At 43.5% G+C, this 26,500-nt stretch overlaps 1 protein-coding gene across 2 annotated transcripts in view; it reads left to right on the forward strand.

The window, feature by feature from the left end:
* The first annotated feature begins 294 nt into the window (after positions 1–294).
* CDH3 (cadherin 3) overlaps positions 295–26,500 on the forward strand; it is a 100,270-nt gene continuing 74,064 nt past the window's right edge. For both annotated transcript variants that reach the window (XM_053604785.1, XM_053604804.1), the window contains exons 1-2: positions 295–375; positions 8,924–9,059. In XM_053604785.1, the coding sequence (XP_053460760.1) occupies positions 9,005–9,059 (55 nt within the window). In that variant the 5' untranslated portion in view covers positions 295–375; positions 8,924–9,004. The remainder of the gene's footprint in view (positions 376–8,923; positions 9,060–26,500) is intronic.

Raw genomic sequence — 26,500 nt, forward strand, 5'->3', positions numbered from 1 at the left:
ACACGGGGCACAGCTGGAGACTACATTTCCCGAAAGCCTTGGCAGCGGCTCATTTCCGCTTCTCAGAGGGACATTTCCCGCCTAGCTCTGGTTTGGGTCTACGCAGGCGTGGGTTCCCTGATGCGGTTTAACTCGCTTCTGAGCCGTATAGCGTGACCGTAAGTGTAGCTGCGCTACGTATGCCAAGTTCCCTGCGCCCGGGACCAGGTCACACTCCTCCCATGGCCGCTCCTATTCACTCGCGCCCCGTGGCCGGGGCACCTTAGGGGGCCCTTACCCACTCTGCGCTTTGTAGTGTGGCAGGGCAACGCCATCTCCTATCACGTGACCTGTTGGACAAAGTGAGGATAAGTTGGACGGTAGGAGATTGTCTAGGTAAGCAGAGAAACTCAAAGTCACTATTTCTGGAAAAAATGAGGCTTTTCCTGAGGAAGTCATAAGTTTCCACTCCCTTGAAATGGCCGTAAATAACAGAGACACCATCTCCTTTTCCTACTCCTTTGTTCTCCCTCCTGTGCAGGCAGGCTGGAGAGAAAATAAGGCTTGAGTGAAGGATTACACTCCCACTAGTAATGATGTAGGCAGGTGATTAGGTCTCGGTTTTCCACAGAAAGTAACTTAAGGTGGCTGAAATGTTGAAAGAGAAGTGTCAAAAAGCTAAGGAGAGTGGAGAAGTACGGAATCAAACTTCAGAAGAAACAAGAAACAATTCCCATCCCAAATCTCAAAACTGCTTTTGCCTGAAGGCGTTTTGCTGATGGAAAGAAACATTCATGAAACCCAGTTGTGACATTGGTGGTCTTAATAATCACCCCATTTTTGAACTAGGACCCCAGAAGGAGACAACTCAGTAAAATGCTGAATTGGAGAAAAGCACTAGGAATCTAGGACTACAACCCAGGTGCAAGGGTGAACCAGAAGAAAACAGAAACTTAGGGAAACATTAGTGATGTCAGCAAGAATGGCAGAGAAAGGACTCCAAAGTTTCTCTGCTCCATATAAGCCATTAAAATACTAGCAAAAATTGTCAGAATCAGCTTTTTCACAACTCTGGAAGTTAGTCTTACAGCAATCTGGGGAGCATTTATTCAAGAAAAATAGCTGCCTTTCAGTAAGAACAGTGATTTTTATGGCATTTTCCCAGGCCCTATTCCCATTTCCTTTGCCCCATTTCCTCAGTAACCTTGAAAACCAACAGCCTGGCAAACAATGAAAGGGGCAAAGCAGGATTAGAGCTTCTGCAAAGCCTTGTTCCCTGGGGAATTGTCATTATTTGGTCTGTATTGTGGTTTTTTGTAAGAGCACACCCACAAGACTTGTTTTTATTTGACTTGGAGCTTGCCCAGTACTAATAGCCTTTGCCCCAGGAATAGCTGCTGAAAATTATCAGGACAATTTGTCTAATATCATGGCTACCTGAGGCCATGGGTAACAGTGAGTGCAAACAATAGGCTAACCATAAAGTTTAAACGGAAGCTGGATAACGAGATGTCCATAGAGAGCTTTGAAAAACTCCAGCATGTTCCTGAAAATCTAGAAGGCTATGCACATGCATAGGGTGTAATGACATATTCCTTCTCTAATTGCACTTACACAGGGTTGTACAGGGGCTCAGGAAAGACCCAGAAAGGCACAAAGCTCTCGCTTATGGCTTGCCTTGAGGCTGTATGTAAACAGAAAAATATCTGCTATTTTTTCTATCACTACAGAGTTATAAGTGATAAGAAAAAAAAAAAGACCAAATAGAAATTTGGGGATCGAAAAATATAATAACTAAAATGAAAAATTCACTAGAGAAGTTCAGCAGCAAATTTGAGCAGCCAAAAGAAATAATCAACAAATATGAAACTACATCAATTAAGATTTTTTTTCAGTCTGAAAAACAGGATTTAAAAAGAATGCAGAAAAGCGAACAGAACCTCAGAGACCACCATATGTCTAATGGGAATCCCAGAAGGAGAGGAGAGGAAAAGGAAGTGACAGAGACTATTTGAAGAAATAATAGCCAAAACTTCCCAGATTTTATGAAAAACATAAATCATATTCAAGAAGCTAAAAAAATTAAAAAAAAAAAACTCCAAGTAGGATAAACTCTAAAAGATTCACACCTAGGTACATCATAAAATTAAATGGAATACTAGAAAATATGTTTAAGACAAAAGGCAGTAATGATATGTCAAAAAGACATAAGACATAGGTAAAAATATCAAAATGACAGATGTGAACCCTACCTTATCAGTAAGTACATCAAACGTAAATGGATTAAACTTACTTTATTTTCTTTTTTTTTCTGTAGAGACAGAGTCTCACTTTATTGCCCTTGGTAGAGTGCTGTGCCATCACAGCTTACAGCAACCTCCAGCTCCTGGGCTTAGGCGATTCTCTTGCCTCAGCCTCCCCAGTAGCTGGGACCACAGGCGCCCGCCACAACGCCGGGCTATTTTTTGTTGCAGTTTGGCCGGGGCCGGGTTTGAGCCCACCACCCTCGGTATATGGGGCCCTACTCACTGAGCCACAGGTGCCGCCCGATTAAACTTTCTAATGGAAAGGCACAGATTGGAAGAATGGACTTTAAAACATTATGTAACTACATGATGCTTATGAGAGATACAGTTGAGATGCAAAGGTACAAATACGTTGAAAGTAAAAGGATAGGAAAAGATACGCCATGTAAATAGTAACCAAAAGAGAGTTGTAGTGGCTATACCAATGTCAAAGTGGACTTCGACAAAAGTTGGTATGAAGTACATTTTATGATAAAAAGGGTTAGTTCTTCAAAAGGACAGAAACACAGCCTTGAGATTGAGATAATTTGTTCCTTCTTTAATCGTCTTTCAGAAATTAGGGTTGTTTTTCCAAAGGCTAAAAATATCCAAGAGCTCTACAAATCTTCAAAAATAATTTCCAGAGTCCATTCAAAAAGAACCAGGGCATATTTACCAAGAAAAATTAAACTATGTCCATGCAAAGACTGCATGAATGTTCATAGCACCTTTTAAGAACTAGAATCTAAAATCCATCAGCAAGTAAATGGATGAACAAATTGTGGTGTTTTCATACAATGGAATACTAGACTGTAATAAGAAAGAATGAATTATTAATACCTGCAACATAGATGACTCTCTATACTGAGTGAAAGAAGACCCAAAGATAGCATACTGCATGATTGTATTTATATAAAATTCCCAAAACTATAGAAAATGTAACTTTAGTAACAAAAAGCCAATCAGTGGTCACATAGGGGCAGGAGAGATAGACTGCAAAGGGACATGAGGAAACTTTGGAGGAAGGGAATGTTTGATAACTTAATTTCTATGGTTGTTTCATGAGTATAAACATCTGTCCAACCCCATTGAACTGTGTACTTTAAATGGATAGAGTTTACTATAATTAAATTGAACCCCAATGAAGATTTTAAAAATAAGGTATAACAAAAACAAGATTAAAAAAACAATAGACTCATATGGGATCTAGATATTGGAGTTATTATAGTACAATAACTATGATTAATAGGTTTAAGAAAATTGATGACAAAATGGAGAATTTCACCAGAGCACTGAAATCTGTATATAAAGAATTGAATAGAAGCTTTAGAAATAAAAACTGTAGGGCGGCGCCTGTGGCTCAGTCAGGTAAGGCGCCAGCCCCATATACCGAGGGTGGCGGGTTCAAACACGACCCCGGCTGAATTGCAACCAAAAAAAAAAAAAAAAATAGCCGGGCGTTGTGGCGGGTTCCTGTAGTCCCAGCTACTCGGGAGACTGAGGCAAGAGAATCACTTAAGCCCAAGAGTTGGAGGTTGCTGTGAGCTGTGTGATGCCACAGCACTCTACCGAGGGCCATAAAGTGAGACTCTGTCTCTACAAAAAAAAAAAAGAAATAAAAACTGTAAGTGAAAGTTAAGAACCCAGTATATGGCAGATTAGACACAGCCAAAGATAGGAGAAGGTTAGAAGAACTAAAAGGTTAGAAGAAACAATTCACAACAATGACGGCTGCAACCAAAAAATAGCCGGGCATTGTGGCAGGCACTTGTAGTCCCAGCTACTTGGGAAGCGGAGGCAGGAGAATCACTTGAGCCCAGGAGTTGGAGGTTGCTGTGAGCTGTGATGCCATGGCACTCTACCCAGGGCGACAGCTTGAGGCTCTGTCTCAAAAAAAAAAAAAAAAGGGGTGGCACCTGTGGCTCAGTGAGTAAGGCGTCAGCCCCATATAATAAAAAAAAAGAAGAAGAAACAATTCAGGCTGCAGCATAGTGAGATAAAAGAATAAAAAGTAGAGGAAGAACATGAGAAACATGACTCAGTGTAACTGGACTCAGAATAGGAGGAAAAGAAAACGGAGCAGAAGTAATATCTGAAGGACTATTGAATGTTTTTCAAAACTTCAGAGAGGGCTCAGCACCCGTAGCCGTAGCTCAGCATCTAGGGTGCCAGCCACATACACTGGAGCTGGTGGGTTTGAACTCAGCCCAGGCCTGCCAAACAACAATGACAACTACAACCAAAAAATAGCCAGTCGTTGCAGGTGCCTGTAATCCCAGCTCCTAGGGTGGGTTGAGGCAAGAGAATCACTTAAGCCCAAGAATTTGAGATTGCTATGAGCTGTAACACCATGGCACTCTACTGAGGGCGACATAGACTCTGTCTCAAACAAAAAACAAAAAACTTCAGAGAGATGTCAAGGCACAGATTCAAAAAGTTCTACAAACTTCAGAAGAATGGATAAATGCAAAGGCAACCATATCTAGGGACATCATTGTAAACAGCTGAAAAACCAAGGACTAGGCCAGGTGTGGTGGCTGATGCCTGTAATCCTAGCATTCTGGGGAGTCTAGGTAGGTGGATTGCTTGAGTTCAAGAGATGGAGACCCCATCTCTAAAAAAAAAAACAAAAAAAACTAGCCAGGCATTGTGACAGGGAGCTGAGGCAAGAGCTCAGGAGTTGAGCTTGCTGTGAGCTATGATGTTACAGCACTCTACCAAGAGTGATTAAGTGAGACTCTGTCTCAAAATAACCAAAACAAAAATCAAACACTAGGCTGTGTACAGTAGATCACTCCTGTAATTACAGCACATTGGGAGATTGAGGCAGGTGATAAGGTGATACAGTGAGACTTTGACTCTTAAAAAACTAAAGGATTAGAAAATACTAAAAGCAATAGGCTAACCAAAAAACTAGAGAAAAGACACAACTTTCAAAGGGAAACATCAGAAGAATGATAACCCCCAGTAGGTGTTCATAAGCATTTATAAAAGGAATAATCAGACAATCCCAAGGTTGCTCTCAGTGATTTTCCAGTCAATACTCCTTGCTCTGTGAGCAACCTTAATCTCTCTATACTTCAGTTCCTTGAATGTAAAACAGGCATATTAAACCAGAAGTGGTGGCCCGCACCTGTTATCCCCAATACTTGGGAGACTGAAGAGGATTGCTTGAACCCAGGAATTGGAGACAGCAGTGAGCTATGATTACGCTACTTCACTCTAAACTGGGCAACAGAGCAAGACCCTTTATCTAAAAATCAATCATTCAAATGGACTCATTAATAGAACCCACCCTGTAAAGCTATTGTGAATTAAGTGAGTTAATATGTTGCACAATGTGTGGCCTGTAGTCAGTACCATAGATATTTCTTTTTTTCTTTCTTTTTTTTTTGTTTTGTTGTTGTTGTAGTTTGGCTGGGGCTGGGTTTGAACTTACCACTCTTGGTATATGGGGTCAGTGCCCTACTCACTGAGCCACAGGTGCTGCCCCATAGATATTTCTTGCTAATATTTTGCAGTTTATTATCATCATCACAGAAGCAGGTGGGCTGTAGTACAGCATTGGAGCTGGAGTTAGAAGGTGTGGCACTTAATAGCTGAGCAGTCTTTGCTCATTTACCTAGCCTCTCTGAGCCTGTTTGTAAAATGGGGCTAATGTGAGGATTAAATAAGTTAATATCTACAAAGCAGGTAGCCGCCTGCCGGGGGGGCGAACCCAAGATGAGGCTAGGATTGTGGGACGCTGGCCTGGGCCAAGACGCGATCTCTCCCAGCCAAGTCCCCTCTAGGGTAAGGTTTGCACGGCTCGGCTCGCCCCAGACTAGGCGCCGCGTGTGAGTCTGGTGGCCACCAGGAGGCGGTGGCGCGCCGCAGAGGGCACCAGGGATTGGAGGTGTGTGGCGGGGGGAGGTGCCTCGGGAGCTGCCGGGAGCCCCGGATCCTGCTCCAGACCACAAATTCTAATCCGTGCTTGAAACGACGATGTAATTTCGCCTTTCCTGCTGAGATAGTCCTACACCCGAGAGGAAGAGACTTGGGGCATCCAGCGATAGCTGAAATGCGGGCAGCGTCAGAAATAGAGACCCGCAAATCTTCGAGTGCCAAGTGCTCCACGTGCAAAAGTAGCCCAGGATGTGCCTGAGCAAAGCGGCTTTTTTTCTCAGAACTTCTTATTCTGCAAAATTTCATACCCACAGAAAACGTTTTAAAACCACGCAATCAACAAACACCCTTAGACCTTTCATCTGGACTCACCAATTATCAACACATTTTGCCAGATTAGTAACAAATTTCATTTTTATTTTTCTGGGCTAAAGCATTTGAGAGTTACTTGCAGACATCGTGACACTTCAGTCCTGAATATTTCTTTCTTTCTTTTTTTTCTTTTTTTGTGACAGAGTCTCACTATGTCGCCTTGGGTACAGTGCCACCGCGTCACAGCTCCCAGCAACCTCTAACTCTTGGGCTTACACAATTCTGTTGCTTCAGCCTCACAAGTAGCTGGGACTACTTGTGCTGCCACAATGCCCAACTATTTTTCTTGTTGTGGTTGTCGTTGTTTAGCAGGCCCAGGCCAGGTTCGAACCCTCCAGTAGTGTGTGGCCAGCACCCTAACTAATGAGCTACAGGCGCTAAGACACTCCTGAGAATTTCAACCTGTGTCTTCTACACAGCTACAATGCCTTTATCACCACTAAGAAGCTCAAAATTGATATAATACTGTTATCTCACACACAGTTACATTTTAGAATTACCCACTTATCCCATTTATATCCTGTCTAGCTGTGGTTTCTTTTTTTTTTTTTTGTAGAGACAGAGTCTCACTTTATGGCCCTCGGTAGAGTGCCATGGCATCACACAGCTCACAGCAACCTCCAACTCCTGGGCTTAAGCGATTCTCTTGCCTCAGCCTCCCGAGTAGCTGGGACTACAGGCGGCCGCCACAACGCCCGGCTATCTAGCTGTGGTTTCTTATATTTGTGATCTAGGATCTAGTCAATGTTCACATTATTTTCTTTTTCATGACATTTTTGAAGAGTCCGGGCAAGTTGTTTTATAGAGGTCCCATAATCTAAATTTGTACTATTTATTCTTCATGATTATATTCAGCCAAGTTACTTTGGGTAACAACTTGGTATAAGTCATATAAGTCATGTTATTGATTTCTCATTATATCATATCAGAAAGCCTATTGTGTAAGTTTGTAACTTTTTTTTTTTTTTGAGACAGAGCCTCAAGCTGTCACCCTGGGTAGAGTGCGGTGGCATCATACTTCACAGCAACCTCCAACTCCTGGGCTCAAGTGATTCTCTTGCCTCCGCCTCCCAAGTACTGGGACTACAGGCACCCACCACAACACCCAGCTATTTTTTGGTTGCAGTCCTCATTGTTTGGTGGGCCCAGGCTGGATTGGAACCCACCAGCTCAGGTGTATGTGGCTGGTGCCTTAGCTGCTTGAGCCAAAGGCACCGAGCCAGTTTGTACCATTTTTTTTTTTACTCTAATTTTGATCACTTAGTCATCTGTAACCATTTCCTGTCCTTTTTTCCACCTCTGATCCCCCAGAACACTAAATCGGACTCCACAAAAAGCAACCAGCTAAGTTGAGAATGTAGGACAAATAGTCTAGTTTCTTTAACAAATCCATGGTCATACTGGCCTCCCTGCTGCCTTTCAAAAAATCTGGCATCTACCTACCACAGGACCTTTGCACTTGCTATTCCCATCATCTGGAATGTTCTTTCCCATGAAAAGGATAGTTTCCTCCCTCACCTTCCAGTCTTTGCTCAAATTATCAGCTTTTCAGCAAAGCTTTCATTGACTAGCCTAACTCCCTTATCCAGCTCTACCTTTTCCCCATAGCAATTATCACCTTCGGACTATCATGTAATTTACTACTTATTGTGTTTGCTGTCTGTCTCCCCCAGTGGCATGTAAATTCTGTAGAAGTAAGGATTTGCCTCTGCTTTATTCACTGATGTATTCCCAGCACCTCAAACAAAACCGAGCACATGGTCCAGATGCTTCATGCATATTTGCTGAATCAATGTATTTGTTATCTGTTACTGCATTACAAATTACCCCAAAGTTTAGCAGCTCCAACCACAAACATTTATTCCCTCATATGGTTTCTGAAAGTCATGAATCTGGGAGCTCCTTAGGTGGGTGGGTCCAGATAAGGTTCCTCCCCAAGGTTGTCATCAAGCTACTGGCCTGAGCTGCATCTCAAGGCTTTCTGGGGCCAGAGAGGCCATGTCTAGGTTCATATGCATTGTTGTTGGCTGGAAGCTTCAGTTCCTAGGCACATGGGTCTGTCCACAGGGCTGCCTCATGTCATAGCAGCTGGCTTCCCCCAGAGTGAAGAGAGACAAAGAAAGAAAAAGAGAAAAAGAAAACACCCAAGTCAAAAGTCACATCTTTTTATTACTTAATTACAAAAGCAATAAACTTATCTGTGATAGACAGAATAATGGCCTCTCCAAAGATGTCTATGTCCTAATCCCTGGAACCTGTAAATACCTTACCTGACATGCCAAAAGACACTTGAAAATGTGATTAAGGTTTTGTGTGTGTGTGTGTGTGATTAAGGTTTTTAAGATGAAGAAGGTTGTACCTGGCACAGGGGAATCACAACCTACTTCCTCTTTCTTAAACAGGAAAACTAGGAGAGTCAAGAGTCTGTGATGAAAAGGGAGATGTGATGATGGGAACAGAGGGTGGAGTGAGGCACTTTGAAGATGGAGGAAGGGAACACGAGCCAAAGAATGCCTCAGCCTTTAGAAGCTGGAAAAGGTAAGGAGCCCCCGAAGAAACACAGTTTTGCTGACACTTTGATCTTAGCTCAGTAAGACCTATTTAGATGCCTGAACCCTAAAACTGCAAAATAATAAATTTATGTTGTTTTAAGCCACCGAGTTTGTGGTAATTGGTACAGTAGCATCAGGAAGTGACTATAGCCCCACTTCTACCATACTGTATTAGTTAGAAGTAAGTCACCAAGTCCAGCCCACATTCACAGGCTGTGAATACCAGAACACACCTTTTAAACCCTGTCTAACCACAATGAATGAATGAATGATTACTAAGCCCACTTTACAGATAGGTAGACTGAGGCTAAAAAAGATGAAGTAACTTGCCTAGTGAAGTCAGTTCCATCTGACATTCAGAATAAATCCCAAACTTTTTTTTTTTTTTTGACGCAGAGTCTTACTCTGTCACCCTGGGTAGAGTGCCATGGCATCGTCATAGCTCATAGCAACTTCAATCTCTTGGGCTCAAGCGATCCTCTTTCCTCAGCCTCCCAAGTACCTGGGACTACAGGCACCCACCATGACTCCCATCCAGTTTTTTAGTAGAGACAGGGGTCTTGCCCTGCTCAGGCTGGTCTTGAACTTCTGAGCACGAGTGTTCCACCTGCCTGGGCCTCCCAGAGTGCTAGGAGTACAGGTGTGAGCCACTAAGCCGGCCAAATTCCAAATTTTTTTTTTTTTTGAAGTTTTTTTTTTTTGGGCTGGGCCTGGGTTTGAACCTGCCACCTCCGGCATATGGGGCCGGTGCCCTACTCCTTTGAGCCACAGGCACCGCCAATTCCAAAATTTTTTTTTTGACAAAAAGCTATGATGATCCACTGAATCTGGGTCCTGCCTTCTTCTCTAGTGTTTAACATGTTAATTTTATTCCCACATCAGGGCTTTTACACTTGCTGTTTCCTCTCCAAAATTGTTGTCCCCTGGGCTGGCTTCTTCTCCCACTTCCAATCTCAGTTCAAATGCATGTCTTCCCTAATATGACTTTCTATCTGTTCACCCCGTTTTGGTTTATCTTATTTATTGTTTGTTTGCTGTCTAATGTCTGTTCTCACTCCTCTCATTCCTCATAAGGACAGGGGCTTTGCCTGCTTTGTTCATTGCTGTCTCCCCAGTACTGGCACCCAGTAGGTGCTCAATAAGTATTTGCCAAATGAATGAATGAATGACTTCACAGGGAGGCAAAACAGTTCAAAACAATCCATTCTCACCCCACTTCTCTGGGCATTATCTGGCAGAGCTTATGAGGAGGCCCAGAGTCATAGGATTTTTAAAATAATTTTTATTTGTGGTTTTCTGTTTAGTTGGTTGGTTTGAGGTTTTTTGCTCTCAATAGCGTGCTCTAGCATCACAGCTCATAGCAACCTCTTGGGCTCAAGTGATTCTCTTGCCTCAGCCTCCCAAGAAGGACCACAGGCGCCTGCCACAACCCCCAGCTATGTTTAGAGATGGGGTCTTGCTGTTGCTCAGGCTGGTCTCGAACTCCTGAGCTCAAGCGATCCACCCGCCTCAGCCTCCTGGAGTGCAGGGGTTTGAAAATAATTGAAATAAGGGGTACAAATGTTCTAGTTACATGGATGAACTGTATAATGCTGAAGTCAGGGCTTTTAGTGTGCCCGTCACCAAGATAATGTACATTGTACCTGATAGGTAAGTTTTTATCCTTCATATCCCTCCCACCCTGCCACTTCTTAGTCCCATGTGCTTGGCACCACTTTACAATCACGTGCCTCCATCGCTTAGCCCCCACTTATTAGTAGGGACATGTGGTATTTGTTTTTCCATTCCTGAGATACCACTTAGGATACAATTTTCCAGTGAGGCTATATTTTAAAAGAAATAAGAGTTTTGATCTCCTACCAACAGGCTGGACCTGGGGGCATTCCCAGGGCTCTGCCATCTGAGAGCCCTTTGTCTCCAGAAAAGGACCGTGGCTGGCAGGAGGAGTGAGCAATCCACCAGCACCGTTTGGGTAATAATTGAGCATTTTCTTCCCAGGCTGGTTCTGCTGGTCTCCACTCCCTTCTTCTGTAGGCAAAACTTCCTTTACTTTGCCAGGAATAGTAGCTCTCCTAAGCCCTGCAGGTCAGCCATGAATTTGAGGGTGTGTGTGTTAGATAGAGTCCAACTTGATTAGGAAGGCTGGGTTCTTATAACCTAGGACAAGAAACCTGTTTTCTCAATCTCTCTCTTTCCCTTCCCCTACCTTGGCTGGGTGGTTGGAGAGGAGGGTTGAGACTTGGATGCAGAGAACTGAATTATTCATCCCAGTTCACAGCTCATTCTTACAACTGGTTCATGCAAGGCTCCTTTCTGGTTTCATTAGTTCACTCATTCATTTCTTTCTATTCCTATACCCCCTTCCATTAGCCTCCTCCTTCACTGTTCAAATATCTTTGAATTGGAATATAGCGTTGTCAGATGTTTAGTATTGTTTCATGTGAATGTGATTTAAAATTTTTTAATTAGAAGGTATCTTGCTATAGACCTGATTCTGTTTCTTTCTTTCTTTCTTTTTTTTTTTTTTTGTAGAGACAGAGTCTCACTTTTTCACCCTCAGTAGAGTGCCGTGGCGTCACACAGCTCACAGCAATCTCCAACTCCTGGGCTTAAGCTGTTCTCTTGTCTCAGCCTCCAGAGTAGCTGGGACTACAGGCTATTTTTGTTGTTGTTGTTGTTGCAGTTTGGCCAGGGCCGGGTTTGAACCTGGCACCTTCAGTATATGGGGCTAGCACCCTACCCACTGAGCCACAGGTGCCGCCCCTGATTCTGTTTCTTACAAGTCACTAGCCTTCAGGATGACCCTAATGGATCTCCTGATAGTCACATCTTTGAGTAGTTCTTTCTGTTACAGTCTGTAAGTCTGGGTCCCTACAAAATTCATATATTGAGGTCCTAAGCCTCAAAGCAATGGGATTTGGAAGTGTGGTCTTTGGAAGGTAATTAGACTTAGATGAGATCATGAAGGCTCCTGTGAGGTGAGGGCAGACTTGCCATTTGCCCCAGAAGTTTCAATGAAGGATCAACTCACAATAAGGCAAATTAGAAAAAGAAAGATTTATTTTATTTACCATGTGCAGAGAGAGAATCAGAGAGTGATTACCCAGTATCTCAATGATGTCTGGAAACTTATATACCCTCATTTTAGAGGGGAGAGAGGGATGAGGAATATAGGTGAACAGAATAAGGGCAATACATGGTTACTAGTGAGGATGAAAAGATACTGGGAGAATGAATGGGTAGAGGGAAACAGATTGACTTGTAAATGAGTCTCTTTGGAAATTAGATTAACCTGAGAGCCAGGTATTATATTTAAAATGATTTGGGCCAGGTCTGGTTGCATTCTTCATCTTCTTTCCTGTAATATATTGAGATAATAGGGAGGGGAGGAGAAATCAATTTTTTTTTTCCTTTTTTTTTTTTTTTTTTTTGTAGAGACAGAGTCTCACCTTATCGCCCTCGGTAGAGTGCCGTGGCGTCACACAGCTCACAGCAACCTCCAAATCCTTGGGCTTAGGCGATTCTCTTGACTCAGCCTCCCAAGTATCAATTTTTTTTTTTTTAGAGAGGGGAGGGTCTCACTCTGTCTCCTGGGCCAGAGTGCAATGGCATCATCATAGCTCACTGCAACCTCAAACTCTCCTAGACTCAAGCAATCATCCTGCCTCAGCCTGCCAAGTAGCTGGTACTATAGATGCATGCCATCATGCCCTGCTGATTTTCCTATTTTTTGTAGAAATAGGGGTCTCACTATGCTGCCCAGTCTGGCCCCAGACTCCCAGTCTGGCCTCAAGCGATCTTCCCACCTCAGCCTCCCAAAATCCTGGTATTACAGGCATGAGCCACTTTGGGGCTATTATGCCTAGTGCTGCTACGAATTTTCATGTACAAATTTTTGTGTAGACGTGTGTTTTTATTTCTTTTAGGTATATACTTATGAGTGCAATCACTGGGTCAAATAGTAATTATGTTTTACATTTTGAGGCAACACCTGTTTTTATACATTCCAGGAGCTAAAAATGGTTTTTATGTTTTTAAATGGCTGAGAAAAAAAATCTAAAGAATATTTTTTTGTAACACGAAAATTGCATAGAGGGCAGTGCCTGTGGCTCAGAGGAGTAGGGTGCCGGCCCCATATGCCAGAGGCGGTGGGTTCAAGCCCAGCCCTGGCCAAAAACTGCAAAAAAAAAAAAAAAAAAAGAAAGAAAGAAAAGAAAATTGCACAGAATTTCAGCATACACAAACAAAATTTCACTGGACAGCTAAATACTTATGGACTATCTGTCAGGGCTTTTGCACTGCAGTGGCACCCACCTGGCCTGCAAAGTCCAAAATATTTACTATTTAGCCTTTTGTAGAAAAGGTTTAACAACCCCTGAACCATGTGTAGGTGCTGTTAATTTTTGTTTGCCAGCTGATGGGGGCAGACTTGGTATGCACTGCTGCTGAGTTGGATGGTAACAGGACTTCAGTCACCAGCCCATCTTTGTCAAGTCCTGGCCTGGTAGCATAAAGAAATGAAAGCTCACATCTGGATCCATTTCTGGATGGAGGAGCTGAGTCCTGTAGGGACTGCTCAGGCTCACACAGACTCAAACAGGAATGAAGACTTGACTTGCTTCTACTCCTGGGCAACCTCTTTTTGGTCCAGTTAAGAAGACCTGCCTATGAATAATTCATGGCCGGCGTTTGCAGAGCACTCCATCTTGTCAGAGCACTTTGATCATCATTAATTAGTCAGAACCTGGCTCCCCCGTTGCCCAATAAAACAAAAACAGAAGTGGTTTTGTTGTCTTTGCCTGTAAAACTAGGAACTTCCACGCCAAGGCTCTCTGATTGGCAGCTTCCTTCTCTCTGCCCTTTGTCCCAGCACCTCTCAAAGACCTACTTTTGGACCCCAAAGCTGGGCTTTCTGCAGGAAATAGCTCAGACTGAGGGTTAGAGCCCCAGCCCTTATAGCTGGTGTCCCCTGAGAAGTCATATCGTCCCCCCTCTGCCCTCATTGACCTGGCCTAGGAAAGCTGAGTAATAATGCCAATCTTTGGGGTTGTGAGGATTATTGTTGTGAGTTTATGTTTATAAAAGAGTTCTGAGGCCAGATAATTGCCAAAGCCAGGAGTTCGAGACCAGCCTGAGCAAAGTGTCCCTTATAAAAATAAAAAAACTAGCCGAAGTGTTGTGGCAGGCACCTGTAGTCCCAGCTACTCAGGAGGCTGAGACAAGATCATTCAAGCCCAAGAATTTGAGGTTGCTGTCAACTGCGATACTAGGGCACTCAACCCAGGGCAACGGAATGAGACTGTCTCAAAGAAAAAAGAGTTCTGTGGGCAGTGCCTGTGGCTCAAAGGAGTAGGGCACTGGCCCCATATGCTGGAGGTGGCAGGTTCAAACCCAGCCCCGGCCAGAAACTGCAGAAAAAAAAAAAAAAAAAAAAAGTGCTGAAAGGAGCCCTCATACACTGCTTGTGGGAATGTACAATAGTGTAGCTGCTTTGGAAAGCAACCTGGCAGTTCCCCAAATGAAAACATATGTCCACACAAAAACTTATAAACAAATGTTCATAACAGGGCAGCACCTATGGCTCAGCTGGTAGGGCACTCATATACTGAGGGTGGCGGGTTCAAACCTGGCCCCAGCCAGTTAAAACAGCATTGGCAACTGCAACAAAAAAATAGCTGGCCATTGTGGCGGGCGCCTGTAGTCCCAGCTACTCGGAAGGCTGAGGCAAGAGGATCACTTCAGCCCAATAGTTGGAGGTTGCTGTGAGCTGTAATGTTACAGCCCTCTACAGAGGGCAACAGAGTGAGACTCTGTCTCAAAAAAAAAGTTCATAACAGCATGATTTATAATAGCCAAAAAGTAGACACAACTCATACGTCCACCAGCTGATACATGGACAGATACAACATGTCCGTCTATACAATGGAATACTATCCAGCCATAAAAGGTGATGAAGTTAGGGACACGCACTACAACGTGAATGAACCTGAAACCATTACACTAAGTAAAGGAAGCCAGACACAAAGTCCACACATTGTACAATTCTATTTATACGAAATGTCCAGAATAGGCAAATCCATGGAGACAGAAAATAGATTAGTGGTTGCCTAGGGCTGGAGGGGGGATGGAGAATGACTGCAAATGGGCACAAGGTTTCTTTCGGGGGCAATGGAAATGTTTTAAAATTGATTGTGGTGATGATTACACAACTCTGTGAATATATTAAAAACAATTGAATTGTGTGCTTAAAATGGATGAATTTTATAGTATGTAAATTATACCTCAATAAAGCTGTTTTTTTAGTGCTCTGAAAAGTGTAAAGTGATGAGCACAGTGAAATGGCCTATGTGACATATGCATAACCTAAAATCATATTTACAACGGATGGAGCTCAGTATTCTGACTAGTTTAGGGTAGCATCTAAGACTTCTGAAATCAGAGACACCTGGATTGCTTGTTCTGTATAATCTCAGGCAAGTCATTTAACTTTTTGAGCCGTATTTTAACAATCTATACAATTAGGACAATAATTCCTATCTGTTAGGATTGTTGTGACAATTCAATTCATACTGTAGGAACATGCTGAGCTTGGTACTTGACACATAATGGGTGCTTAGTAAATGATGATTATTATTTCCACTTGGGGTTACAGCAGGAACAGCATGAACTTGGTCCCATCCCAGCCTCAGCTTCAGCTTCCTGAGTAGGTGAGGCTACAGGCATGCACTGCCACACCTGACTAATTTTTAAATTTTTTTTTTTAGAGAAAGGGTCTCATTATATTGCCCAGGCTGGTCTAGAATTCTTGATCTGAACTGATCCTCCCACCTCAGCCTCCCAAAGTGCTGGGATCACAGGGTGTGCCACTGCAGCCAGGCAAACCCTTAAACATCTTTTGTTTGCTGTTTCACCCTGCCTTGCCACCCTTTGCCAAGGATCCCTCTACTTAAGAACTCACACTCTTCAATAACAATACACAGCACTTGAGAGCTTGATATTTCTTGATACTTTATTTCAGGGCAAAGACTGATTAGTTATTTACTAATAACATCAATAGTGAACAAACACGTGCTGCCCTGTTCTTCAGTGAGTTTGGTTGTTCCCAGTTTGCCTCAGAGAAGCTAAATAATTTACCCTAGGCTTTTAGGACAGTAAGTGGCAGTGAAATTCTATTTTGTGTGACCCCAAAGCCAAGCTAATTCACCTTACACTATGCAATATCCAGTAATTACTCCAGTTCTTCATATGAGAAAACAGGGCCTCAGCAACATTTACGGACTTTTTAAAGATCACACAGCAGCTTCTTGACCAACCCAAAGCTGGGACTGAGGATTTTGTCCCTCCAGCATGTGACTTTCTCTGTTCATCATACTATGATAAAAATCCTACACAATGACTTTATCTACGGATACCACCCCCACCCACAAACAAAAAGCATTGATTGCTTTTTAGGACCAATTTGATACATTCTTTTTTACTTCTAGAAAATGTTCTCAATGGGATATACAGCTAATTGATTAATTTAAATAAGGACTATAGATTAGATAATGGTTTTGTTGCAATGTTAAATGTCTTGAGTTTGCTCATTACGCTGTGATTATACATGAGAATGTCTTTGTTCTTAGGAAATTCTTACTGGAATATTTAGGGGTTAAAGGGCATGATATCTCCAATTTAATCTCAAATAGTTCAAAAAATGCATATATATGTACATGCATGTAATAAACATACATAAATATTTATATGGTGAAAGAAAAAAAGTTTTTTTTTGAGACAGTCTCACTATATCACCCCTGGTGCTGTGGTGTCACAGCTCACAGAAACCTCAAACTCTTGGGCTTAAGCGATTCTCTTGCCTCAGCCTCCCAAGTAGCTGGGACTACAGGCACCTGCCACAACACCTGGCTATTTTGTTGTTGTTGTTGTTGTAGTTGTCATGGTTGTTTAGCAGGCCCAGGCCAGGTTCGAACCTGCCAGCCCCTGTGTATATGGCTGGTGCCCTAACCACTGAGCTATGGGTGCAGAGCTATGAAAGAAAAATTTTAAAACAAATGGTAAACAACTGGTTAATGCGGGTAAAAAGTTTCTGTGAGTTTCTTTTGCTATTCTTGCAACGTTTCTTTCAGTTTGAAATTACATCAAAATTACAAATTGCCAAAAAAGGGGGAGGAAAGGGATATAGATCCATAAACTTTCATTATTATAGAACTGGTACTAAAAACTAAAATCAGAGAAAGAGAAGAATAAATTTTCCAAATACCCTTTTTTAAAGTAGCAAAACAATGATATGCTTCCCTGGAGGAGAAAAAAAAATATGGAAGGACATATACAAGCGTCAGCTATGCCCAGGTGGTGCTGGGATCCACTGGTGACAAGCAAGGCTTCTGGCACCAGGTAGCTTGGCTTTGAATGCAGACACTACTGTTTACTGGATGTGTCACACTGGACAAGCTACTTATTTTCTCTGTACTTTTTCCTCACCTCACCTGTACAAACAGGAGAGGAATGGCCCACTTATCAGGTCCTTCTCTCCTTTACACAGGGAGACACTACTGTGTAAAGCCTTTGAGACAATGTTGGCATACCCTGAGGCTCGTGTAAATGCCAGCCATTACCATATCTGGTTGGTGGGATTATGGGTGAAACAGTCCGCGTTTTTCAAGCTCCAGAAAGTGAACACACAGTACTTTTGTAATGAAAGCAACAACAAAACATCAAATAAAAATGTCATTGACATTATTTTAGGGGATAAAGGGACATTTCTGTCCAACGGCTCAGCTTTCCTTCTTGGGCCTCCCTCTCTATCTCCTTCCTTCATTCTCTCCAGCCCCCCAACCCCCAAATACCAGATTGCATTCCTCACTTCTTTTCCCAAAGAACTATAATTAAGCTCTCACTCTGTAATTGCCATTTCTTGGTTCCCCATCTGAATCACACTCCTGCTTGGCCAGTTTTCCTTCTCAACTCCACCTTGGGAATCAGAGGCAGGATTCAGCAAAGCCCAGGATGGGCCGTGTAGTATAAGAATGGAGTGGTCTCTTGTTGAATATCACTGTAGGTGCCTGGCTGTGTGCCCAGAGCCTTCCATGCCTTACTTATCTCCTTTCCATCCTCTCACCAACAGTGTGGGGAAACTGAAAGCTCAAGAGACAAAGTAAATCACCCAGAACTTGGCTGGTAGTTGGTGAAGCTGGCATTTGAATCCAGTTTGATCCCATTTCTGCAACTGACAAGTCTATTCTGAACTCCCCCAAATCCTGACTCTCATGCTGTGATAGTAGTTTGATATCAAAACTACCCTCTCTATACCTTCATCCTTTGTAATATGACTTTGCAGCTCCTCCTGTCTAAAAGATAGCATCTGTTTCCCCAGCCCTAGAGAGTCAGGCTGGCCTTACTTTGGCCAATAGAACATACCAGAAGTGATGGTGTGCCATACCCAGGCTTTGTACACTCTGCTGCTCTCTTGGGAACTGCCTCTACCATGAAAATAAGCCCTGGCTAGGTCGCTGGAGCATCATGGCACATCACCCCTGTTGCCCAGCTAACAGCTTGCCAGCTGCCAGACATATGAGTGGGACCTTCCTAGAGCCAACTGTTGCCATATGGGTGAACCTGGTTAAGAATAGCCAAGCCTGCTCAAATCAGCAGAACCACCCTGCTGACCCACAGACTCCCGAGAAGTTGTTTTAAGCTTCTGGGTTTTTTCCTAACAAGCCAGTTTGATAAATATTTTAATTTATAGTCTTTGTCTCTGTAGCTCAGTTCTGCTGTTACATTGAGAAAGCAACTGCAGACAATACATAAGTGAATGAGGTAGGCCATATTCCAATAAAACTTTATTAGATACAGTGCTAAAATGTGCATTTCATATGGTTTTCGTGTATCAGAAATACTGGCCTTCTTTCGATTTTTCTTCTAGTTATTTTAAAGTGTAAAAACCTTTCTTAGCTTATGGGCAATACGAAAACAGACAGCAGGATAGATTTGGCCCACATGCTATAGTTTGCAAACTCTGAGCTGCAGAGAAAGAAGAGACCAGGCAGAGGAAAAAGCAAGTGCAACGGCCCTGAGGGTGAAAAAGACTGAGACCATTTGAGGAATAAAATGGAGGAACTAGATTTTTTTTTTCTTTTTTTTTTTTTGGCCGGGGCTGGGTTTGAACCCGCCACCTCCAGCATATGGGACCGGCACCCTACTCCTTGAGCTACAGGCGCCGCCCAGATTTTTTTTTTTTAAGACATTTTATTTATTTATTTTTATTTTTTATTTATTTTATTTTTGTGGTTTTTGGCCGGGGCTAGGTTTGAACCCGCCACCTCTGGCATATGGGACCGGCGCCCTACTCCTTGAGCCACAGGCGCCGCCCCCAGATTTTTTTTTTTCTATGAAAAAATGGAAAGCCATTGAAAGATTATATGCTGAGGAGTGACAGGATTTGATTTTCACTTTTTTTTTTTTTTTTTTTTGTAGAGACAGAGTCTCACTTTATGGCCCTCGGTAGAGTGCCGTGGCCTCACACAGCTCACAGCAACCTCCAACTCCCGGGCTCAAGCGATTCTCTTGCCTCAGCCTCCCGAGTAGCCAGGACCACAGGCGCCCGCCACAACGCCCGGCTATTTTTTGGTTGCAGTTTGGCCGGGGCCGGGTTTGAACCTGCCACCCTCGGTATATGGGGCCAGTGCCCCACCGACTGAACCACAGGCGCTGCCCTGATTTTCACTTTTTAAGAGATTGTTCTGGGGGGCGGCGCCTGTGGCTCAAGGAGTAGGGCACCGGTCCCATATGCCGGAGGTGGTGGGTTCAAACCCTGCCCCAGCCAAAAACAAACAAACAAACAAACAAAAAAAAAAGAGATTGTTCTGGGATCTGCAATAAGGATAGACTGAAGGGAGCCAGTGCTGGAGGAAGTTGACAGGTGAGAAATGATGGTGGCTCAGACCATGGTAGAAACAGTGGAGGTGGTGAGAAGTGGTTGGATTTTAGACATGCTTGGAATTTAAACAGACAGGCCTATTAATGGTGTATTCATTGGATGTGGGTATGAGGAAAAGGGAGTTGTGTCACTTAGCTCTTGCTGTATAATAAACCATCTCCCAAATTTAGCGAAGAAAACTCATTTATTTTCACATACTTCTATAGATCAGTCATCAGCTGGAATGGCTCACCTCTGCCCGATGTGAGATGTCTCAACTGGGATGTCCCTTTCCACATGGTCTTGCATCATCCAACAGGTTCGCCTAGGCTTATTCCCATAGCAGCTTAAGGGTTCTTCTTAGCAGCAAGAGAAAGCAAACCTCTTCAAGCCTGTTTGGCCATTGCCTCCTTGACCAAAACAAGTCACATGGCCAAGGTCAGCTTCCTGGGGTAGAGAAATGGACCCTTCCTCTTGGTTGGATCAAGATCAAAGTCACATTTAAAGAGGCGAGAGTACATGCAGGAGAGGACATTGTGCAATCTACCACAGAAGTCATCAGAGGTGGTGGCCTGGGTTTTTCACTTGCACAATGGGGTAGACAGGGATGCTATTGACTGTGGTGGGAAAGTTTGTGGAGAAGGTGATTGAAGCAGGTGGGATCAAGAGTTCCATTTTATATGTAAAGTTTGAAGTGCTGTTCAGGCACCTCAGGGTGTCAAATCAAGTAGACGATGGATATTTAAGACCAGAGGTCAAGGGAAAGATCAAAGCTGGAGATAGGAATTCAAAAGTCACATAGAAGCCAGACACGGTGGCTCACACCTGTAATCCTAGCACTTGGGAGGCTGTGGCAGGAGGATTGCTTGAGGCCAGGAGTTCAAGACCAGCCTGAGCGAGATCAAGACCCCTGTCTCTACAAAAAGTAAAAAAATATTAACCAGGTATAGTGGCATGTTCCTGTAGTCTCAGCTACTTGGGAGGATGAGCAGGAAGGTTGCTTGAGACCAGAAGTTGCAGTGAGCCGTTATGATGCCACTAACCTCCAGTCTGGGCAATGGAGTAAGACTCTGTCCCGATGGAAAAAAAAAAGAAAAGAGTCACATGGATGCATTTAAGGACTGGATAATATCACCTAGAGCAAGGGTTCTTAACCTGGGGTCTGCCTGCCCCTGAGGGTTCATGAACAGAAATCAGGGTGTCCATGAATTTCAGTAGGAAAAAATAACCATGTCTTAGTGCGTGTGTGCTGCTACAACAAAACACCCGAGACTGGGTAACTTATAAAGAACACAAGTTTATTTTCTAACAATTCTGGAGGCTGACAGACTATGATCAAGGTGCTGGCAGTTTTGGTCGTCTGGTGAGGACTGCTCCCAGCTCCTGAGTTGGCACCATGTTGCTGCATCTTCTAGAGGAGAGGAACGATGTGCCCTCACTCCTGGAAGGGCTGAAAAGGGAGGGCAGGGGCAAACTCCCTCTGCAACACCCTTTTATCAGAGCACCTAATCCCATTCATCCTCATCACTCATCACCTCCTAAAAGCCATACCTCTTAATATCACATATTAAATTTCAACATGAATTTTGGAGGGGACAGAAATTCAGCCTTTCTTTTTACTAGGAATATAGGCACAAAACCACAATATTAGGAGGACCTGTGCCTTTGTTACTACAAGAAATCACAGATATTTTCTATCACATTCCAGTTGCTACAGATATCTTATAATATTTTTGTTCTTACTCATCACTTCTTTGAAATAACAGTAGTTTTTAAACTTGCTTCTAGGGCAGCATCTGTGGCTCAGTGGGTACAGTGCCAGCCCCATATACTGAGGGTGGCCAGTTCAAACCCAGCCCCAGCCAAACTGCAACAAAAAATAGCCGGGCGTTGTGGTGGGTGCCTATAGTCCCAGCTACTCAGGAGGCTGAGGCAAGAGAATCCCTAAGCCTAGGAGTTGGAGGTTGCTGTGAGCTGTGATGCCATAGCACTCTGAGGGCGATAAAGTAAGACTCTATCTCTAAAAAAAAAAAAAAAAAGAACTTGCTGCTAGATCTTTTTTTTGTAGAGACAGAGTCTCACTTTACTGCCCTCGGTAGAGTGCCGTGGTGTCACACGGCTCACGGCAACCTCCAGCTCTTGGGCTTACGTGATTCTCTTGCCTCAGCCTCCCGACTAGCTGGGACTACAGGCGCCCGCCACAATGCCTGGCTATTTTTTTGTTGCAGTTTGGCCGGGGCTGGGCTTGAACCCGCCACCCTCGGCATATGGGGCTGGCACCCTACTCACTGAGCCACAGGCGCCGCCCGCTGCTAGATCTTTTTATTTAGTACAATCATGAAGAAATGTGACCACATATTTCTTTTAATATTTTGTTGGCAATATTTCAACTATAATTGGTTTCCCTATAATTATATGTACTTTATTTTATGCATTTACAAAGAGCATTCTTTTCTTCTTTTTTTTTTGAGACAAAGTCTCACTTTGTTGCCCTCGTTAGAGTGCTTTGGCATCATAGCTCACAGCAACCTCAAACTCCTGAATTCAAATCATCCTCTTGCCTCAGCCTCCAAAAAAACTGGACTACAGGCGCCTGCCACAGTGCCTTGCTAGTTTTTCTGTTTTTGTAGAGATGGGGTCTCGCTCTTGCTCAGGCTGGTATGGAACTCCTAAGCTAAAGCAGTCCTCCTGCCTCAGCTTCCCAGAGTGGTGGATTGCAGATGTGAGCCACGGTGTCTAGCCTTAATTTGTTTTTTTCCTAATGGAGATGTAAGAGCAGTGTATTTTTCTTTTTTTTTTAAAGCTATTTATTTATTTTGGTTTTTGGCCAGGGCTGGGTTTGAACCCGCTACCTCTGGCATATGGGACCGGCGCCCTACTCCTTGAGCCACAGGCACCGCCCAAGAGCAGTGTATTTTTCAAACTTTGAGTTTTGACCCTTTATTAGGTCAATTTAATGGGTGATGATGAGCATTTTTTTTTTTTTTAAATGTGATAAATTAGCTGGGCTTGGTGGCTTGTACCTGTAGTTCCACCTCCTCACTACTCAGGAGGCTGAGGCAGGAGAATCACTTGAGCCCAGGAGTGTGAGGCTGCAGGGAGCTACAGTGACACCCCTGCACTCTAGCCTGGGTGACACTGAGAGATCCTGGCTCTTAAAAAAAAATCCCAGGCAGGGCACAGTGGGTCACGCCTGTAATCCCAGCACTCTGGGAGGTGGAGATGGGTAGATTTCCAGCTCAGGAGTTTGAGACCAGCCTGAGCAAGAGTGAAACCCCATCTCTACTAAAAATAGAAAAATTAGCCAGTGGTTGTCGTGGGCCCCTTTAGTCCCAGCTACTCAAGAGACTGAGGCAAGAGGATCACTTGAGCCTAAGAGTTTGAGGTTGTTTTGAGCTATGATGGTGCCACGGCATTCTACCAAGGGCAACAGAATGAAATCTGTCTCAAATGGTCTATAAAACCAGTGTATGGTGCCCCATGATTGCATTAATGTACATCGCTATGATTTAATTAAAAAAAAAAAAAAGTCACTCTGGAAAAAAAAAAAAAAAAGAATCCCAAAGGCAATGGGAGGCATTGAAGATTTTGGAGCATGAGGAGGTCATAATCTGGGAAGTATTTTAGAAAAATTAAGCTGAGCTGCAGCAGTGAGGGAGGAGAGAATTGAAGGTGGACTGAGGTAGGGATACTAGTCATTCAAGGACAGGTAAGAAGCTGTTGTGGAGTGGTGCCTGTGGCTCAAGGAGTAGGGTGCCAGCCCCATATACCAGAGGTAGCAGGTTCAAATCTGGCCCTGGCCCAAAAAAAAAAGAAGCTGTTGCAGAAATGAAGCAAGTAAGAACCTCAATTAGGTCATAGAAGAAGGAACAAAAACGGAAAGTACCAATTTGGGCCACAAACCTATTTTTATACATGGACTATGAACTCTTTTTTATAAAACCATTTATTATTTGTATGTGTGTGTGTTTTAAAATATATGGGGCAGCGCCTGTGGCCCATATACCAGTAGGGCATCAGCCCCATATACCGAGGGTGGTGAGTTCAAACCTAGCCCTGGCCAAACTACAACAACAAAAAAAATAGCCGGGTATTGTGCCAGGCACCTGTGGTCCCAGCTACTCGGGAAGCTGAGGCAAGAGAATCACCTAAGCCCAGGAGTTGGAGGTTGCTGTGAGCTGAGTGATGCCATGGCACTCTACAGAGGGTGATAAAGTAAACTTGACATGAGTCAGCTGAAGAGACTTGGAAGAGGGAAAGGATACTGTATGTATACATTTTAAAAAACAAAACCAGCTGGGTGCTGTAGCCCAGGGTTTAGCACACCAGCCCCACACACCAGGGACGGTGGGTTTGAACCTCACCAGAGCCTGATTACCTAAATAAATAAACAAATAAACAAAACCATGTGTTGGCTCCGCACCAGCTCACCGGAGCTGGTGGGTTTGAATCCAGCCCAGGTCTGCCAAACAACAATGGCAACTACAACCAAAAAATAGCCAGGCATTGTGGCAGGCGCCTATACTCCCAGCTACTTGGGAGGCTGAGGCAAGAGAATTGCTTAAGACCAAGAGTTTGAGGTTGCTGTGAGCTGTGATGCTACAGCCCTCTACCAAGAGTGAGAGCTTGAGACTCTGTCTCAAAAAAAAAAAAAAAATACAAAAAACAAAAAAACACGTGTTATTTTTAATTCTCCCCAAAAGATATAGGATATTGTTAGCTGTACTTTACAGATGAAGAAACTGAGGTTCAGAGAGAGTTTCACTCACTTGGTCAGGGTTACACAGCCAGTGCTTTTATCACTCCTGCATGCCTTCCCCAGAGACACTCTGAAGGAACACATGGGGGAGGGGAGGAGAAGAAGGAGGGATAAAAAATGACTAGGACACTTTGAGCCTGACCAAGTGGAAAATAATTGGCAAGTCAAGAGGGAGTACTGGATTACTAGAGGAATGTTTGCGCCAAAATACCTAATGATGGAATCTGGTTCATCAGATTGGGGTCTGTAGGAAAGTGCACCCCTTTCTGACTAGCCCCACCACCAAGCACTTGAAACTTCCTAGCAAATTAAAAAGGAAAAAAAAATTCAACCCCATACTTCCTGGCAAGTGGTATGTTCCTCTGAGTACTTGGGCCTTTCTGCATCAGCAACTTGTGCTTTCTGTGGCTCTGACTATGCAACCTGATTGATTGACCAGGCTTAAAAGGCCTGTTCTTGAATTTGAGATCTGAGCCATTCAGTCCCTATAGGTCATCAACAAAGACCAAAAGGCCTGGCATGAACCTGAGGTTATTATTCACCCGAGAAGTCATTATAAACCACAAGAACGCAAGCCCAGCATGCAGGAATGGATACTCAGCTCACCAGGCATGCTGTGTCCTTAGCTCTCCTCCAGTGTCATTCAGAATTAAATCTGCAGCAGGCAGAAAGCAAATTAGAATTTTGTGTAAACTGGCATTGGGGGAGCACCTTGAATGCAATTTAATTCCAACGTCCTAAAGCTCCAGAACTTGACATGCTTGTGACATTTCAAGTAGAGGCTGCTCCTTCCTACCCCTCGCTGGGACCATAAGTTGGTCAGTCTAGGTTTGGAGAACTGTGGCACCATACAGGCCTCATATATGTTTCCAATTAAATATTATCATGGGGAAAAAAAGACCGTGTATTGGCAAAGGATATAAAAAGTTCATAGAAAAAATTCAAATGGCATTTATTGATTTTGCAGGGTTACCATACTGCATAACTCCGGGGGTTGCCCTCACATTGTGTTTTTCTACTCATGGAAATGTACATATTGATGACCTGTAAGACAGATGCTTAACTTCTCATAAAAGAAATGTCAATTAAAACAATAAGGTACCATTTTTCAGGGATTGGGCTGGCCAAGCTTAAAGAGTTGACAAGGTCCTGTGTTGGTGGGAGTGCAGTGTGATGTTGGTGGGAGTGCAGTTGAAGGGGGATAGTGAATACCGTAGACTGGTTCTTTCAGTCTGGCTTGGTATTTTTATTTTATTTTATTATTATTTTTTTTTTTGAGACAGAGTCTCACCACGTCACCATAGCATCACAGCTCACAGCAAACTCAAATTCTTGGGCTAGAGCGATTCTCTTGCCTCAGCTAAGTAGCTGGGACTACAGGCACCCACTACAATGCCCAACTATCTTTTTATTTGTTGTTATTGTTGTTGTTGTTGTTGTTGTAGTTATCATTGTTGTTTGGCAGGCCGGAGCTGGGTTCGAACCTGCTAACCCTGGTGTATGTGGCCTAACCACTAAACTACAGGCACCGAGCCACAGTCTGGCTTGTTTAACAGTCTTCTAAGCAGAGACATTAGAAAGCTAAACCCTACACTCCCCAAACTCCCTTGCAGCCAGGGTTTCAGATGCTAATTAAGTCCTACCAGTTAGATGAATTTATGAGAGATATGGTAGGTGAGAGAAAGACAAAGGCCATTTCTCTTGCTTTTTTGGCTATTCTGCTGGCAAGTAAGGTTGTGGAGACCTCTGAGAT

The sequence above is a fragment of the Nycticebus coucang genome, chromosome 2, assembly GCF_027406575.1.
Source record: "Nycticebus coucang isolate mNycCou1 chromosome 2, mNycCou1.pri, whole genome shotgun sequence".
Lineage (NCBI taxonomy): Eukaryota > Metazoa > Chordata > Mammalia > Primates > Lorisidae > Nycticebus > Nycticebus coucang.